We start from the raw sequence: 18429 nt of genomic DNA, 5'->3' as shown, positions 1-18429 counted from the left end.
CAGAGGAGGTAATTTAAGGACTGAAGTGATAATAAAACTCTCTTACTGTGAAAACGTATCTCTCTACCTTAATAAGGGAAGATGGATGCATAGTGGTACGTTTTCTCTTGCCTTACTATCACCAGCATGATCTTAGTGAATTGAGATTATGTCAGAAACACCTGATCTGCTGCATTGCTTGTTCAGGGGCTATGGCTAAAAGTATTAGAGGCAGAGGATCAGCAGGATAACCAGGCAGCTGGTATAGTTGAAAAGGAAATAAATATGTCAGCCTCCATATCCCCTCTTGTTACAGTTGTCCTTTAAAAACTTTAACAAATCAATGTACTGAATAGCATGAAAGTCCTAAAGATTCTGTGTGAAAATGCTTCCATGTATATTTTGCAAAAGAATAAAAGAAACAGATACGGCCAATACATTTTCTACACTAAGCACAAATGTCTGATAAGCAATGATTTATGCTCATAACATTTCCCACACCCAGCACATGAATAGGGCTTCTCACCAGTATGAGACCTCTCATGTCTGACAAGACTTATGTTATGCCCAAAACATTTCCCACACTCAGCACATGAATATGGCTTCTCACCAGTGTGAGATCTCTCATGTTTTGCAAGGCTTCCTTTGTCTCCAAAACATTTCCCACACTCAGCACATGAATAGGGCTTCTCACCAGTGTGAGATCTCTTATGTGCAACAAGACTTATTTTATGCCCAAAACATTTCCCACACTCAGCACATGAATAAGGCTTCTCACCAGTGTGAGATCTCTCATGCATGACAAAACTAATTTTACGCCCAAAGCATTTCCCACACTTAGCACACGTATAGGGCTTCTCACCAGTATGAGTATTTTTATGTTGGACAAGAGTTGATTTTTGTCCAAAACGTTTCCCACACTCAGCGCACGAATAAGGCTTCTTGCCAGTGTGAGATCTCTCATGTCTGACAAAACCTAATCTATCCCTAAAACATTTCCCACACTCAGCACATGAATATGGCTTCTCACCAGTGTGAGATCGCTCATGTCTAACAAGGTTTGATTTTCGTGCAAAACATTTCTCACACTCAGAACATGAATAGGGCTTTTCACCAGTGTGAGTTCTCTCATGTGTGACAAGGTTTGATTTCTGTGCAAAACATTTCCCACACTCAGAACATGAGTAGGGCTTCTCACCAGTGTGCGATCTCTCATGTGCCTCAAAATTTGATTTATCCCTAAACCATTTCCCACACTCGTTACATGAGTAGAGCTTCTCACCAGTATGTGTTTTCTCATGTTTGACAAGATGTGATTTACTCACAAAACATTTCCCACACTCAGCACATGAATAGGGCTTCTCACCAGTGTGAGATCTCTTATGTACCTCAAAATTTGATTTCTCCCTAAACCATTTCCCACACTCATTACATGTGTAGAGCTTCACACCAGTATGAATTTTCTCATGTTTGACAAAATGTGATTTACGCACAAAACTTTTCCCACACTCAGCACATGAATAGGGCTTATCACCAGTGTGAGATCTCTCATGCCTGACAAGGTTTGATTTACTCCCAAATGGTTTCCCACACTCTGCACATGAATAGGGCTTCTCACCAGTGTGAGATCTCTCATGAGTGACAAGCTGTGATTTCCACGCATAACATTTTCCACACGTGGAACAGGAATGAGACCCTCCAGCAGGGGGAGAGCTGTGCTGGGTATGAGACCCCTCGGGGTTAGACAGGTGAGAGGAGTCTGGGGGAATATTTGGGGTCACCAGTATATCTGCAGGAGACTCTTGTCCAGTGACATCACCATCCGTTGTACAGTCTGTGGATACAGAGAGACGAGTCTCTGAGAGGTTCCTGATGCCGGGACTCCGCCCTGCAAATAGAGAAACATCATCACTTCCTGTTAGAGAATTCTGAGGGGAGGAACAATTATCATTAGGGAGGGTCAGTGAGCGGCTCAGAATTCTAAGATAACTGTAGTTTAGAAAAGGACCAAATGCAGCAGTTGGATAACTATGCATATAATTGGCATGTACTTTGCACCATCTCAGAGTTTTTGGCATTGATTTATCAGGATCAGTCTTGTTTACAGTCTGGCAGTGACTAACAAGATTCCCCTGCACTGTGGACACATCAGGTCTCTATTTTTTCCCGTTTTTGTCCTCTAAATCTAGCTGCATCTTATGGTCCTAAAAATGGTATGCATTGCATTTTTAAAAATTGTAGGTCATCAAAAATTTTAATTACAAATATGTCATGTCAAATGGTGTCCATTAAAACATTTGAATTGCACCCCTTAGAACGCCTACATTAAGTCCTGCCTCTGCCTGTCATGTTTGAGCGAGTGACCAGCCAAAGAGTATTGTCAGAAATATCTGTGACAATTCATCAACTGACTGTCGGGATATCACTGAAAGCAACGCACAGTAAGGTATGTTGGTGTAACAACGTATGCTAATCAACTATCAGTAAGTGACATAAATGCCCCGACACTATTTTTTCTTTCTTTTTTTTTTTACCACACACTGACTGATATCACGGAAAGGAATGCACAGTAAGGTGAGTGACACAGGTGACGCTGTGAGGGGGGTCAGTGAAAACCCCTTATGCACAGTGACAGAACAGTGACGCAGCCAGCCACACACTACACTGTATAGGGCTGTTGTGTTGCTACAGCACACAACCACAACTCAACAGCACAATATCAGTTCAGGAGGGTCCATGTAAGTCCAAAAAATGACTTTACTGGTCAGGATGAGTCCTCAAAAAAGACTATTGGGGGTCCCTAGCTGGTGAACTACAAGCAGAGTACCTAGCAAGCAGCTGCACAGCACAATATCACAGTGCAGCCTCTCTAACACTGTCCCTGTATCAGCAGCAGCAGCTCCTCTCCCTACACTGCTACACCGCACTATATCACACTACAGCCTCTCTAACACTGTCCCTGTATCAGCAGCAGCTCCTCCCCCTACACTGGCTGCTACACAGCACTATATCACACTACAGCCTCTCTAACACTGTCCCTGTAGCAGCAGCAGCAGCAGCTCCTCCCCTACACTGACTGTTACACAGCACTATATCACACTACAGCCTCTATAGCACTGTCCCTGTATCAGCAGCAGCAGCTCCTCCCTCTACACTGACTGCTACACAGCACTATATCAAACTACAGCCTCTCTAACACTGTCCCTGTATCAGCAGCAGCTCCTCCCCCTACACTGACTGCTACACAGCACTATATCACACTACAGCCTCTCTAACACTGTCCCTGTATCAGCAGCAGCAGCTCCTCCCCCTACACTAACTGCTACACAGCACTATATCACACTACAGTCTCTCTAACACTGTCCCTGTATCAGCAGCAGCAGCTCCTCCCCCTATACTGACTGCCACACAGCACTATATCACACTACAGCCTCTCTAACACTGTCCCTGTATCAGCAGCAGCAGCTCCTCTCCCTACACTGCTACACAGCACTATATCACACTACAGCCTCTCTAACACTGTCCCTGTATCAGCAGCAGCTCCTCCCCCTACACTGGCTGCTACACAGCACTATATCACACTACAGCCTCTCTAACACTGTCCCTGTAGCAGCAGCAGCAGCAGCTCCTCCCCTACACTGACTGTTACACAGCACTATATCACACTACAGCCTCTATAACACTGTCCCTGTATCAGCAGCAGCAGCTCCTCCCTCTACACTGACTGCTACACAGCACTATATCAAACTACAGCCTCTCTAACACTGCCCCTGTATCAACAGCAGCTCCTCCCCCTACACTGACTGCCACACAGCACTATATCACACTACAGCCTCTCTAACACTGTCCCTGTATCAGCAGCAGCAGCTCCTACCCCTATACTGACTGCCACACAGCACTATATCACACTACAGCCTCTCTAACACTGTCCCTGTATCAGCAGCAGCGGCTCATCTCCCTACACTGACTGCTACACAGCACTATATCACACTACAGCCTCTCTAACACTGTCCCTGTATCAGCAGCAGCAGCTCCTCCCCCTACACTGACTGCTACACAGCACTATATCACACTACAGCCTCTCTAACACTGTCCCTGTATCAGCAGCAGCTCCTCCCCCTACACTGACTGCTACACAGCACTATATCACACTACAGCCTCTCTAACACTGTCCCTGTATCAGCAGCAGCAGCTCCTCCCCCTATACTGACTGCTACACAGAACTATATCACACTACAGCCTCTCTAACACTGTCCCTGTATCAGCAGCCTCCTCTCCCCCTATACTGACTGCTACACAGCACTTTATCACACTATAGCCTCTCTAACACTGTCCCTGTATCAGCAGCAGCTCCTCCCCCTACACTGACTGCTACACAGCACTATATCACACTACAGCCTCTCTAACACTTTCCCTGTATCAGCAGCAGCAGCAGCTCCTCCCCCTACACTGACTGCTACACAGCATTATATCACACTACAGCCTCTCTAACACTGTCCCTGTATCAGCAACAGCAGCTCCTCCCCCTACACTGACTGCTACACAGCACTATATCACACTACAGCCTCTCTAACACTGTCCCTGTATCAGCAGCAGCAGCTTCTCTCCCTACACTGACTGCTACACAGCACTATATCACACTACAGCCTTTCTAACACTGTCCCTGTATATGCAGCAGCAGCTCCTCCCCCTACACTGACTGCTACACAGCACTATATCACACTACAGCCTCTCTAACACTGTCCCTGTATCAGCAGCAGCAGCTCCTCCCCCTACACTGACTGCTACACAGCACTATATCACACTACAGCCTCTCTAACACTGTCCCTGTATCAGCAGCAGCAACTCCTCTCCCTACACTGACTGCTACACAGCACTATATCACACTACAGCCTCTCTAACACTGTCCCTGTATCAGCAGCAGCAGCTCCTCCCCCTACACTGACTGCTACACAGCACTATATCACACTACAGCCTCTCTAACACTGTCCCTGTATCAGCAGCAGCAACTCCTCTCCCTACACTGACTGCTACACAGCACTATATCCCACTACAGCCTCTCTAACACTGTCCCTGTATCAGCAGCAGCAGCTTCTCCCCCTACACTGACTGCTACACAGCACTATATCACACTACAGCCTCTCTAACACTGTCCCTGTATCAGCAGCAGCAGCTTCTCTCCCTACACTGACTGCTACACAGCACTATATCCCACTACAGCCTCTCTAACACTGTCCCTGTATCAGCAGCAGCAGCAGCTCCTCCCCCTACACTGACTGCTATACAGCACTGTATCACACTACATCCTCTCTAACACTGTCCCTGTATCAGCAGCAGCTCCTCCCCCTACACTGACTGCTACACAGTACTATATCCCACTACAGCCTCTCTAACACTGTCCATTTATCATCAGCAGCAGCAGCTCCTCCCCCTACACTGACTGCTACACAGCACTATATCACACTACAGCCTCTCTAACACTGTCCCTGTATCAGCAGCAGCAGCTTCTCTCCCTACACTGACTGCTACACAGCACTATATCACACTACAGCCTCTCTAACACTGTCCCTGTATCAGCAGCAGCAGCTCCTCCCCCTACACTGACTGCTACACAGCACTATATCACAGCCTCTCTAACACTGTCCCTGTACCAGCAGCAGCAACTCCTCTCCCTACACTGACTGCTACACAGCACTGTATCACACTACAGCCTCTCTAACACTGTCCCTGTATCAGCAGCAGCAGCTCCTCCCCCTACACTGACTGCTACACAGCACTATATCACACTACAGCCTCTCTAACACTGTCCCTGTATCAGCAGCAGCTCCTCTCCCTACACTGACTGCTACACAGCACTATATCCCACTACAGCCTCTCTAACACTGTCCATGTATCAGCAGCAGCAGCTCCTCCCCCTACACTGACTGCTACACAGCACTATATCACACTACAGCCTCTCTAACACTGTCCCTGTATCAGCAGCAGCAGCTCCTCCCCCTACACTGACTGCTACACAGCACTATATCACACTACAGCCTCTCTAACACTGTCCCTGTATCAGCAGCAGCTCCTCTCCCTACACTGACTGCTACACAGCACTATATCCCACTACAGCCTCTCTAACACTGTCCATGTATCAGCAGCAGCAGCTCCTCCCCCTACACTGACTGCTACACAGCACTATATCACACTACAGCCTCTCTAACACTGTCCCTGTATCAGCAGCAGCAGCTTCTCTCCCTACACTGACTGCTACACAGCACTATATCCCACTACAGCCTCTCTAACACTGTCCCTGTATCAGCAGCAGCAGCTCCTCCCTACACTGACTGCTACACAGCACTATATCACACTACAGCCTCTCTAACACTGTCCCTGTATCAGCAGCAGCAGCAGCTCCTCCCCCTACACTGACTGCTACACAGCATTATATCACACTACAGCCTTTCTAACACTGTCCCTGTATCAGCAGCAGCTCCTCTCCCTACACTGACTGCTACACAGCACTATATCACACTACAGCCTCTCTAACACTGTCCCTGTATCAGCAGCAGCAGCTCCTCCCCCTACACTGACTGCTACACAGCACTATATCACACTACAGCCTCTCCAACACTGTCCCTGTATCAGCAGCAGCTCCTCCCCTACACTGACTGCTACACAGAACTGTATCACACTACATCCTCTCTAACACTGCCCCTGTACCAGCAGCAGCAACTCCTCTCCCTACACAGCACTATATCACACTACAGCCTCTCTAACACTGTCCCTGTATCAGCAGCAGCAGCTCCTCCCCCTACACTGACTGCTACACAGCACTATATCACACTACAGCCTCTCTAACACTGTCCCTGTATCAGCAACAGCAGCTCCTCCCCTACACTGACTGCTAGACAGCACTATATCACACTACAGCCTCTCTAACACTGTCCCAGTATCAGGAGCAGCAGCTCCTCTCCCTACACTGACTGCTACACAGCACTATATCACACTACAGCCTCTCTAACACTGTCCCTGTATCAGCAGCAGCTCCTCCCCCTACACTGACTGCTACTCAGCACTATATCACACTACAGCATCTCTAACACTGTCCCTGTATCAGCAGCAGCTCCTCTCCCTACACTGACTGCTACACAGCACTATATCACACTACAGCCTCTCTAATTATGTCCCTGTATCAGCAGCAGCAGCTCCCCCCCCCTACACTGACTGCTACACAGCACTATATCACACTACAGCCTCTCTAACACTGTCCCTGTATCAGCAACAGCAGCTCCTCCCCCTACACTGACTGCTAGACAGCACTATATCACACTACAGCCTCTCCAACACTGTCCCTGTATCAGCAGCAGCTCCTCCCCTACACTGACTGCTACACAGAACTGTATCACACTACAGCCTCTCTAACACTGTCCCTGTACCAGCAGCAGCAGCTCCTCCCCCTACACTGACTGCTAGACAGCACTATTTCACACTACAGCCTCTCTAACACTGTCCCTGTATCAGCAGCAGCAGCTCCTCTCCCTACACTGACTGCTACACAGCACTATATCACACTACAGCCTCTCTAACACTGTCCCTGTATCAGCAGCAGCAGCAGCTCCTCCCCCTACACTGACTGCTACACAGCATTATATCACACTACAGCCTTTCTAACACTGTCCCTGTATCAGCAGCAGCTCCTCTCCCTACACTGACTGCTACACAGCACTATATCACACTACAGCCTCTCTAACACTGTCCCTGTATCAGCAGCAGCAGCTCCTCCCCCTACACTGACTGCTACACAGCACTATATCACACTACAGCCTCTCCAACACTGTCCCTGTATCAGCAGCAGCTCCTCCCCTACACTGACTGCTACACAGAACTGTATCACACTACATCCTCTCTAACACTGCCCCTGTACCAGCAGCAGCAACTCCTCTCCCTACACAGCACTATATCACACTACAGCCTCTCTAACACTGTCCCTGTATCAGCAGCAGCAGCTCCTCCCCCTACACTGACTGCTACACAGCACTATATCACACTACAGCCTCTCTAACACTGTCCCTGTATCAGCAACAGCAGCTCCTCCCCTACACTGACTGCTAGACAGCACTATATCACACTACAGCCTCTCTAACACTGTCCCAGTATCAGGAGCAGCAGCTCCTCTCCCTACACTGACTGCTACACAGCACTATATCACACTACAGCCTCTCTAACACTGTCCCTGTATCAGCAGCAGCTCCTCCCCCTACACTGACTGCTACTCAGCACTATATCACACTACAGCATCTCTAACACTGTCCCTGTATCAGCAGCAGCTCCTCTCCCTACACTGACTGCTACACAGCACTATATCACACTACAGCCTCTCTAATTATGTCCCTGTATCAGCAGCAGCAGCTCCCCCCCCTACACTGACTGCTACACAGCACTATATCACACTACAGCCTCTCTAACACTGTCCCTGTATCAGCAACAGCAGCTCCTCCCCCTACACTGACTGCTAGACAGCACTATATCACACTACAGCCTCTCCAACACTGTCCCTGTATCAGCAGCAGCTCCTCCCCTACACTGACTGCTACACAGAACTGTATCACACTACAGCCTCTCTAACACTGTCCCTGTACCAGCAGCAGCAGCTCCTCCCCCTACACTGACTGCTAGACAGCACTATTTCACACTACAGCCTCTCTAACACTGTCCCTGTATCAGCAGCAGCAGCTCCTCTCCCTACACTGACTGCTACACAGCACTATATCACACTACATCCTCTCTAACACTGTCCCTGTATCAGCAACAGCAGCTCCTCTCCCTACACTGACTGCTACACAGCACTATATCACACTACAGCCTCTCTAACACTGCCCCTGTATCAGCAGAAGCAGCTCCTCTCCCTACACTGACTGCTACACAGCACTATATCACACTACAGCCTCTCTGACACTGTCCCTGTATCAGCAGCAGCAACTCCTCTCCCTACACTGACTGCTACACAGCACTATATCACACTACAGCCTCTCTAACACTGTCCCTGTATCAGCAGCAGCAGCTCCTCTCCCTACACTGACTGCTACACAGCACTATATCACACTACAGCCTCTCTAACACTGTCCCTGTATCAGCAGCACAGAAAGCAGCAGTTCATCTCCCTACACTGACTCAGGCAGAGTGAAAATGGCCGCCAGGATTGTGCTTTATATAATGGGGAGTGGCTTGGGCGGTGATCAGGTCAGATTGTCCAACCTGTCCCACCTGACTTCAGGGTGAAGGGTCAAAAAATGGCCCTATGGGTAAGTATAGTGCGGGTACAAACGGCCCATACTTTTCATGTCTAATGCAAGCTGGTGAATGCTGACTGCCTGAATGGTTCTGCCATCATTGGTAATGAACAGTTACCATTATTAGCTTATTAAAGGCTGGCAACACTGTACATACATTTACACACATTAATCTATAACAATAAAAATCAAAACCTAAACTGGGTCTGACTAATGATACTCATGGTCTTTGCATCTTGGGCATTGCGGTATTTGGTCTTATATTGCTATTTTCTGTGATGTCTTCCTCAGGACTTTCATCTTAGCACTGTTACGAGGGATGATCAATGAGATGCAAATTGTTCCATAATTATGCACATTTTTATGCAAATGTATGCAGCTTGAAAAACGATTAATCAATTTGAACCTGGGTTTAAATGGACTGGTCCATTTTCAAACTGCATACATTTGCAGTGTCGGACTGGAGCTGGAAAAGCTGAGGAAATCCACTTGCTGGCCAAGCAGCAGTTATCAGGTGTTGCTGCTCACAGTGAAGACTTGCTGCAAGTTTCTACTGGTAGTGATAACACAGGGTTACTGCTGCTTGGCCTGCAGGTGGATGTCCTCAGCTTTTCCCTCTTCCAGTCCAACAATGTACATTTGCATACAAATGTGCATACATTTGCATCAACTCAGAACAGTTTGCATATCTGTAATCATCCGATACACTGGGTCTCAGTACCACCATTTTTTTGCTTTAGTGACTTCTGGTGATGGGTACGTTACGATTTGTGCGTTTTTATGGGGCTCATTGTTGGTTTTGTGTTGCCGGTTTGGCATTTGTTGTCGGTGAATGCAGCGGATGGTTGAATGAACATCTGTGAAACACATTTTGCTGTGCTGACCATTGTGGGATGTTGCTGAGTTGGAGTTGAGACCAAGCACTCATTGGTAAAGCCCCCACTAAGATTGTGCTAGTATTGGGGTCTACCTTTTTGCATGGAATGTTAGGTCTTCAGCAGAGCATCCTGCAGAAGGGTCCAGAGATCTCCTCATACTCATCTTTAAAGTGTGACGATAAGACGATCATTTTCCCAAACTGAGACACGTGAGCTTGTCAAGTTTCTCCAGATTGGAACTGGACCAATCAAACTCAGCTACAGCTGCATCCATTGGCTAATTTCAGGCTGTATATACTGTACGTTTGCCTCATCCTGAAGAGGATAGCAATTCATTGGGCAGCTCTAGTGATTTGTGCAGCGATCTGTACACACTGCTGGTTATTGCAGCTATGAGGGTGTCACTCCTCCTGGTCAGAGTCTGTGTTGGGCAGCTCTAGTGATTTGTGCAGCGATCTGTACACACTGCTGGTTACTGCAGCTATGAGGGTGTCACTCCCTCCTGGTCAGTGTCTCTGTTGGGCAGCTCTAGTGATTTGTGCAGAGATCTGTACACACTGCTGGTTATTGCAGCTATGAGGGTGTCACTCCCTCCTGGTCAGAGTCTCTGTTGAGCAGCTCTAGTGATTTGTGCAGCGATCTGTACACACTGCTGGTTATTGCAGCTATGAGGGTGTCCCTCCCTTCTGGTCAGAGTCTCTGTTGGGCAGCTCTAGTGATTTGTGCAGCGATCTGTACACACTGCTGGTTATTGCAGCTATGAGGGTGTCCCTCCCTCCTGGTCAGAGTCTCTGTTGGGCAGCTCTAGTGATTTGTGCAGAGATCTGTACACACTGCTGGTTATTGCAGCTATGAGGGTGTCACTCCTTCCTGGTCAGAGTCTCAGTTGGGCAGCTCTAGTGATTTGTGCAGCAATCTGTACACACTGCTGGTTATTGCAGCTATGAGGGTGTCACTCCCTCCTGGTCAGAGTCTCTGTTGGGCAGCTCTAGGGATTTGTGCAGTAATGTGTACACACTGTTGGTTATTGCAGCTATGAGGGCGTCACTCCCTCCTGGTAAGAGTCTCTGTTGGGCGGCTCTAGTGATTTGTGCAGCGATCTGTACACACTGCTGGTTATTGCAGCTATGAGGGTGTCACTCCCTCCTGGTCAGAGTCTCTGTTGGGCGGCTCTAGTGATCTGTGCAGCGATCTGTACACACTGCTGGTTATTGCAGCTATGCGGGTGTCACTCCCTCCTGGTCAGAGTCTCTGTTGGGCAGCTCTAGTGATTGGTGCAGCGATCTGTACACACTGCTGGTTATTGCAGCTATGAGGGTGTCACTCCCTCCTGGTCAGAGTCTCTGTTGAGCAGCTCTAGTGATTTGTGCAGCGATCTGTACACACTGCTGGTTATTGCAGCTATGAGGGTGTCACTCCCTCCTGGTCAGAGTCTCTGTTGGGCAGCTCTAGTGATTTGTGCAGCGATGTGTACACACTGCTGGTTATTGCAGCTATGAGGGTCTCACTCCTCCTGGTCAGAGTCTCTGTTAGACTGCTCTAGTGATTGGTGCAGCGATCAGTACACACTGCTGGTTATTGCAGCTATGAGGGTGTGACTCCCTCCTGGTCAGAGTTTCTGTTGGGCAGCTCTAGTGATTTGTGCAGTAATGTGTACACACTGCTGGTTATTGCAGCTATGAGGGTGTCACTCCCTCCTGGTCAGAGTTTCTGTTGGGCAGCTCTAGTGATTTGTGCAGCGATCTGTACACACTGCTGGTTATTGCAGCTATGAGGGCGTCACTCCCTCCTGGTCAGAGTCTCTGTTGTGCAGCTCTAGTGATTTGTGCAGCGATCTGCACACACTTCTGGTTATTGCAGCTATTAGGGCATCACTCCCTCCTGGTCAGAGTCTCTGTTGGGCAGCTCTAGTGATTTGTGCAACGATCTGTACACACTGCTGATTATTGCAGCTATGAGGGTGTCACTCCCTCCTGGTCAGAGTCTCTGTTGGGCAGCTCTACTGATTTGTGCAGCGATCTGTACACACTGCTGGTTATTGCAGCTATGTGGTTGTCACCCCCTCCTGGTCAGAGTCTCTGTTGGGTAGCTCTAGTCATTTGTGCAGCGATCTGCACACACTTCTGGTTATTGCAGCTATTAGGGCATCACTCCCTCCTGGTCAGAGTCTCTGTTGGGCAGCTCTAGTGATTTGTGCAGCGATCTGTACACACTGCTCATTATTGCAGCTATGAGGGTGTCACTCCTCCTGGTCAGAGTCTCTGTTGGGCAGCTCTAGTGATTTGTGCAGAGATCTGTACACACTGCTGGTTATTGCAGCTATGAGGGTGTCACTCCTCCTGGTCAGAGTCTCTGTTGGGCAGCTCTACTGATTTGTGCAGCGATCTGTACACACTGCTGGTTATTGCAGCTATGAGGGTGTCACTCCCTCCTGGTCAGAGTCTGTGTTGGGCAGCTCTAGTGATTTGTGCAGCGATCTGTACACACTGCTGGTTATTGCAGCTATGAGGGTGTCACTCCTCCTGGTCAGAGTCTCTGTTGGGCAGCTCTAGTGATTTGTGCAGAGATCTGTACACACTGCTGGTTATTGCAGCTATGAGGGTGTCACTCCTCCTGGTCAGAGTCTCTGTTGGGCAGCTCTAGTGATTTGTGCAGAGATCTGTACACACTGCTGGTTATTGCAGCTATGAGGGTGTCACTCCTTCCTGGTCAGAGTCTCTGTTGGGCAGCTCTAGTGATTTGTGCAGCGATCTGTACACACTGATGGTTATTGCAGCTATGAGGGTGTCACTCCCTCCTGGTCAGAGTCTCTGTTGGACAGCTCTAGTGATTTGTGCAGTGATCTGTACACACTGCTGGTTATTGCAGCTATGAGGCTGTCACTCCCTCCTGGTCAGAGTCTCTGTTGGGCAGCTCTAGTGATTTGTGCAGCGATCTGTACACACTGCTGGTTATTGCAGCTATGAGGGTGTCACTCCCTCCTGGTCAGAGTCTCTGTTGTGCAGCTCTAGTGATTTGTGCAGCGATCTGTACACACTGCTGGATATTGCAGCTATGAGGGCGTCACTCCCTCCTGGTCAGAGTCTCTGTTGGGCAGCTCTAGTGATTTGTGCAGTGATCTGTACACACTGCTGGTTATTGCAGCTATGAGGGTGTCACTCCCTCCTGGTCAGAGTCTCTGTTGGGCATCTCTAGTGATTTGTGCAGCGATCTGTACACACTGATGGTTATTGCAGCTATGAGGGTGTCACTCCCTCCTGGTCAGAGTCTCTGTTGGGCAGCTCTAGTGATGTGTGTAGCAATCTGTACACACTGCTGGTTATTGCAGCTATGAGGGTGTCACTCCCTCCTGGTCAGAGTCTCTGTTGGGCAGCTCTAGTGATTTGTGCAGCGATCTGTACACACTGCTGGTTATTGCAGCTTTGAGGGTGTCTCTCCCTCTTGGTCAGAGTCTCTGTTGGGCATCTGGCCGACGCCAACAAAGCCAAACACAAGAAACTCCTCCCAGATGTTCTATAGGATTCTTTAACATGAATAAGCTGCTGATGTTTTATACCTCAGTGTTTCTGGATGTGTGTCTGGATTGTCAGAGAAATGAGGGAATTATTTGCATGGTTACTGACTGTCCTGACATAATGCATTATTATAGTAGCTGTGCAGCCAGTATACACATGGCTTCCATATTACTGCTCACACTTGTGTTGCTGTTGATGTGAGCCACACTTTGATCAGACAGAGATGCCCCAAATGACACCCGTTCCCCCACTGTGGGCTGTGGTAATCACCACCCTTGTCAGATCTGTCATTTCACTGCTCACCACCTACCTGGATTTTATGTAGTATGGGGGCAGCTTCCTGCTCTTGTGAATACTTGTTTAGCATAATTGCACTTGTCATAGTTGTTTACTAGAGGGATATTTTAGCTACTTGTGTCACTTCAGTCCCCCCCCCCCCCCTTCAAACATCACTGACATTCTTAAAGCCCCTCCCCCAATTATTGGCATCTATACTGTGCCCAGCTGGGACAAATATCTAGGTGAATGTAATAAGTATTTTGTATATCTAATGTTTATCACTCACCAATGCACATCCTTGTAATGAAATCTTCCTCTTTAGATACTTTCCTCATGTCACCCTCCTCCTCAGACTGCTGATCATTCCTCACATACGTCTCTTCTTCTTCCTCTTTGATTGTCCTCATCATGTCACCCTCCTCCATAGACAGCTGATCACTCCTCACATACGTCTCTTCTTCTTCCTCTTTAATTGTCCTCATCATGTCACCCTCCTCCATAGACTTCTGATCACTCCTCACATATGTCTCTTCTTCTTCCTCTTTACTTGTCCCCTTCATGTCACCCTCCTCCATAGACTGCTGATCACTCCTCACATATGTCTCCTCTTCCTCCTCTTTACTTGTCCTCATCATGTCACCCTCCTCCATAGACTGCTGATCACTCCTCACATACGTCTCTTCTTCTTCCTCTTTGATTGTCCTCATCATGTCAGCCTCCTCCATAGACTGCTGATCACTCCTCACATACGTCTCTTCTTCCTTTTTAACCACAGCATTCACATGTCTCAGTTCTCCCTCCTAATTGCACAAAATAAAAGAGATAATTTAAAATGTGAACGCAGATAATGGCATTCACAGAAGGAAACAATGCAACACAATGTGGGAGTCTCTGGGGATCCTCAGATAAATGTACCTGAGAATGGTGGGGGATGTTGTGGTTTTCCTGTAGCCAATCCCAGGAATAAAGAGGACCTGTACATCTCTCTGGTGGGTTTCTGTTACTGGATACATCTGTAGGAAACACACACACTGACTGAATACATTGTCTCTATGTGTTTATCAGATGATGGGGGTTCTAGGTGGACAATCCTGGGAATAAAGAGGACCTGTACACCTCTCTGGTGGGTTTCTGTTACTGGACACATCTGTAGGAAACACACGCTGACTGAATACATTGTCTCTATGTGTTTATCAGATGATGGGGGATCTAGGTGGACAATGCTGGGAATAAAGAGGACCTGTCCATGTCCCTGGTGGGTTTCTGTTACTGGATACTTCTGTAGGAAACACACAAACTGATTGAATACATTGTCTTCATGTGCTTATCAGATGATGGGGGGATTGAGGTGCACCCTCTGTACTGGTCTATCCTTTACAAGAAAATTGTAATCAGGATGATACCATTTGGCCAATAAATGGTATCATCTTGATCCAAAACGTCTTCCTCTTACTGATAGCTGATATGGTACAATAATCTACTGCTACTCCTTTGCAAGAAATGAGAGTTTTCGCTTACCCTGCGATGTGAGGGGCGGCTGATTCTGCATCATGGCGTCCTTGTAGAGGTCCTTGTTTCCTTCTATATACTGCCCCTTCTCCATGGAGAAATAGACTGTGACATCCTGACACCTCATAGGAACCTGACACACACACAATGATATAGTCACCACTCAGACACACCCCTTGCTGTTACTGGATAATGTCCCATAATTCCCAGCACCGCTCACCTCTCCTGTCAGCAGCTCCATCATCTTCCTGGTGATTTCCAGAATCTTCTGCTTGTTGTGTCCCTCAGATAACAGGAAGTGAGGTGGGGGCACCGTGATGGTCACATGATCACCAGACTTCACTGGAGGAAAACTCTGTAAAGAAAGACCAAAAATGATGACTCAGGTATGAGCAATTTGAGACATTCTTGATTCACTGTAACCTCTCAGAATCATCCTCACCTCTATCTTTAGTATTCCATCTCTACAGGCATTGTGGGTGGCAGCTAGCTAGTCTCTGTCTCGTCAGCTGCCCCCAGCAATGTCTGTAGAGACAGAGCACTAAGCATTTCCTCTACAGGCTTTTGGCACAAGCTATGGTTACGTCCCCTGTCAGTGTGACAGGTGCTCCAGCAGTGACCCAAGTGCAGCATCATATAGTGATGGAAGAGAGTGACTAAGTCACCTGCATGCCAGGCTGCTTATCATTAGAGTGTTGGTGCGTGTCCTTCTTGACACCAGTGCAGGGAACAGATTAATCAATGGATGTCTTTTCCCTTTCTGCAGAACATTAAAAAAGAAGAAAAAAAGGGATCAATTAATATCAAAGCGCTCCAGCAAATGATTATGCTAAAAGCATATAAATCTCAAGAATGCGTTTCAATCAGGTTTAGGCCAAAACCAAGTCACATATCGATAAAAGATTCCAGCGCACATCTTTCAAAAGTTCTTAAACATGCGAGTGCAATAGATGTTCAGGCTTGTACATCTTGCTATCACCAAATGTCTGTTCAGGTCCACCTATGTTTGCAGCATGTCAGGTTCGGCTTATGCTAAGACAGCCATTGCGGTTGTGAAATATACATCTGGTTGGCTCAGATGTCTCCTTGCCTTTTTGGTGTCCTAACCATGCACTGCACACAGGTTTGACAGACAGTATTTTCTGCAACTTGGCCTGATGAAGGGTCTTTCTGGGACCGAAACGAGCGTGTCGTTGCCTTTTTTCAAATTGCACTAAGTCTATGAATGAAGTATATGTCTGGGCTATAAATTCTGTATTTGAAGCACCTGCAAGGAACCTCTCATAAGAGAATTTTAATGGAATCCTTTTTTGAATTTCGTGTCAATAAAGTTTTTGATATTTTTGTACTCAAAGATCCTGTATGAACTTTTTTCCCTAAAAGGTCCTTTCTATATAGTCCATGTTCAGGTCCACCACCAGATCCACCCTTATAGAAGACATACTCACCAGACGTCTCTGATGCTGGGTACACACGTTATGTTTTCTCGCACGATTTTGTGACCCGATCGTTTTTTCAGCACGATTCCACGCTTGATTCTCTTATCTTCATACGTTTTTCTTTTTCCATTCAGTGCTATGAGAAATCGAGCGCGGAAACGATCAGGAATATCAGACATGACGGATTTTATCTATCTGATCCATCTATCGAATGGAAAATCGTACCGTGTGTACCCAGCATGACGACTGATCAGAGAGGGCATGAGCCCTGGAGCCTCAGGGTCCTGGTGTAGATAATGTGTTCCTCCTCAGACAACATGGCCTTATCTCCTCCACTTTACCACATCATTTACCTCAAGAAATAAGCCTCTCATAGCGCGATACAGTAAAACATTTAAAATCTTTATTATAAAAAACAATGTTGAAAATTGTTGTGACAGCGCTCCTCTTGTTATTGACTATATATCTGCAATAAACAAGCTCCACATAGTGCATTACCAATAATACAAATTGAATGCATGCACATCCACCCAGTGATAATTAGTGTTTTGTGTTCCACTCCACGTGACATCCAAATCCACTCCCTCCAATGCAGCCGCTCACCGGATAGATGCCACCTCAAACTCCAGGTGGGTCTAACGCTTTGCCGCACGGCAACAAACTTCACAGCTCCAATACTTCAACTTGTATAAAATCTCCAGTTTAATCCACAAAGACCATGTAAAAACAAATAGATGGCACATAGCATAATATTGTTTGCACACACAATTTCCTGGCCTGCGCACTCCAGTACACTCACTTGAATCAAAAAGATTATGCGCATATTGGGCTTCTCAGCCCAGCAATATCGCTCTCTCACCGCGGCGTCGGCGTCCCGTACTCCCGCTGTCCCGACTGTACCAGCGCTCAGTCTCCGGGACAGGAGACAGTACAGTCGGGACAGCGGGAGTACGGGACGCCGACGCCGCGGTGAGAGAGCGATATTGCTGGGCTGAGAAGCCCAATATGCGCATAATCTTTTTGATTCAAGTGAGTGTACTGGAGTGCGCAGGCCAGGAAATTGTGTGTGCAAACAATATTATGCTATGTGCCATCTATTTGTTTTTACATGGTCTTTGTGGATTAAACTGGAGATTTTATACAAGTTGAAGTATTGGAGCTGTGAAGTTTGTTGCCGTGCGGCAAAGTGTTAGACACACCTGGAGTTTGAGGTGGCATCTATCCGGTGAGCGGCTGCATTGGAGGGAGTGGATTTGGATGTCACGTGAAGTGGAACACAAAACAATAAAACAATAATTATCACTGGGTGGATGTGCATGCATTCAATTTGTATTATTGGTAATGCACTATGTGGAGCTTGTTTATTGCAGATATATAGTCAATAAGAAGAGGAGCGCTGTCACAACAATTTTCAACATATCATTATGGACTTGTGGTAGCGAATACTCAACGACAGAGATTCACTGAGGCTGGCGCAGTTTGCATGTGTATTGTATTATAAAAAACAACTCACATGGTCCTGGATGTTAGATTGGCATAGAGTTTTATGGCGGGC

At 47.4% G+C, this 18429-nt stretch overlaps 1 protein-coding gene across 1 annotated transcript in view; it reads right to left on the bottom strand.

Annotated features, from left to right (window-relative positions):
• The window catches only part of LOC137537209 (uncharacterized), a 240790-nt gene extending 225058 nt beyond the window's left edge, over window positions 1–15732 (bottom strand). Inside the window, 5 exon segments of the mRNA XM_068259314.1 lie at window positions 429–1867; window positions 14213–14726; window positions 14842–14939; window positions 15445–15568; window positions 15656–15732. Of these exon segments, the coding sequence (XP_068115415.1) occupies window positions 429–1867; window positions 14213–14726; window positions 14842–14939; window positions 15445–15568; window positions 15656–15679 (2199 nt within the window). The 5' untranslated portion in view covers window positions 15680–15732.
• Window positions 15733–18429: the final 2697 nt, after the last annotated feature.

This window comes from Hyperolius riggenbachi, chromosome 10 (assembly GCF_040937935.1).
Source record: "Hyperolius riggenbachi isolate aHypRig1 chromosome 10, aHypRig1.pri, whole genome shotgun sequence".
Classification (NCBI taxonomy): Eukaryota; Metazoa; Chordata; class Amphibia; order Anura; family Hyperoliidae; genus Hyperolius; species Hyperolius riggenbachi.
This window is presented reverse-complemented; position numbering and strand designations above follow the sequence as displayed.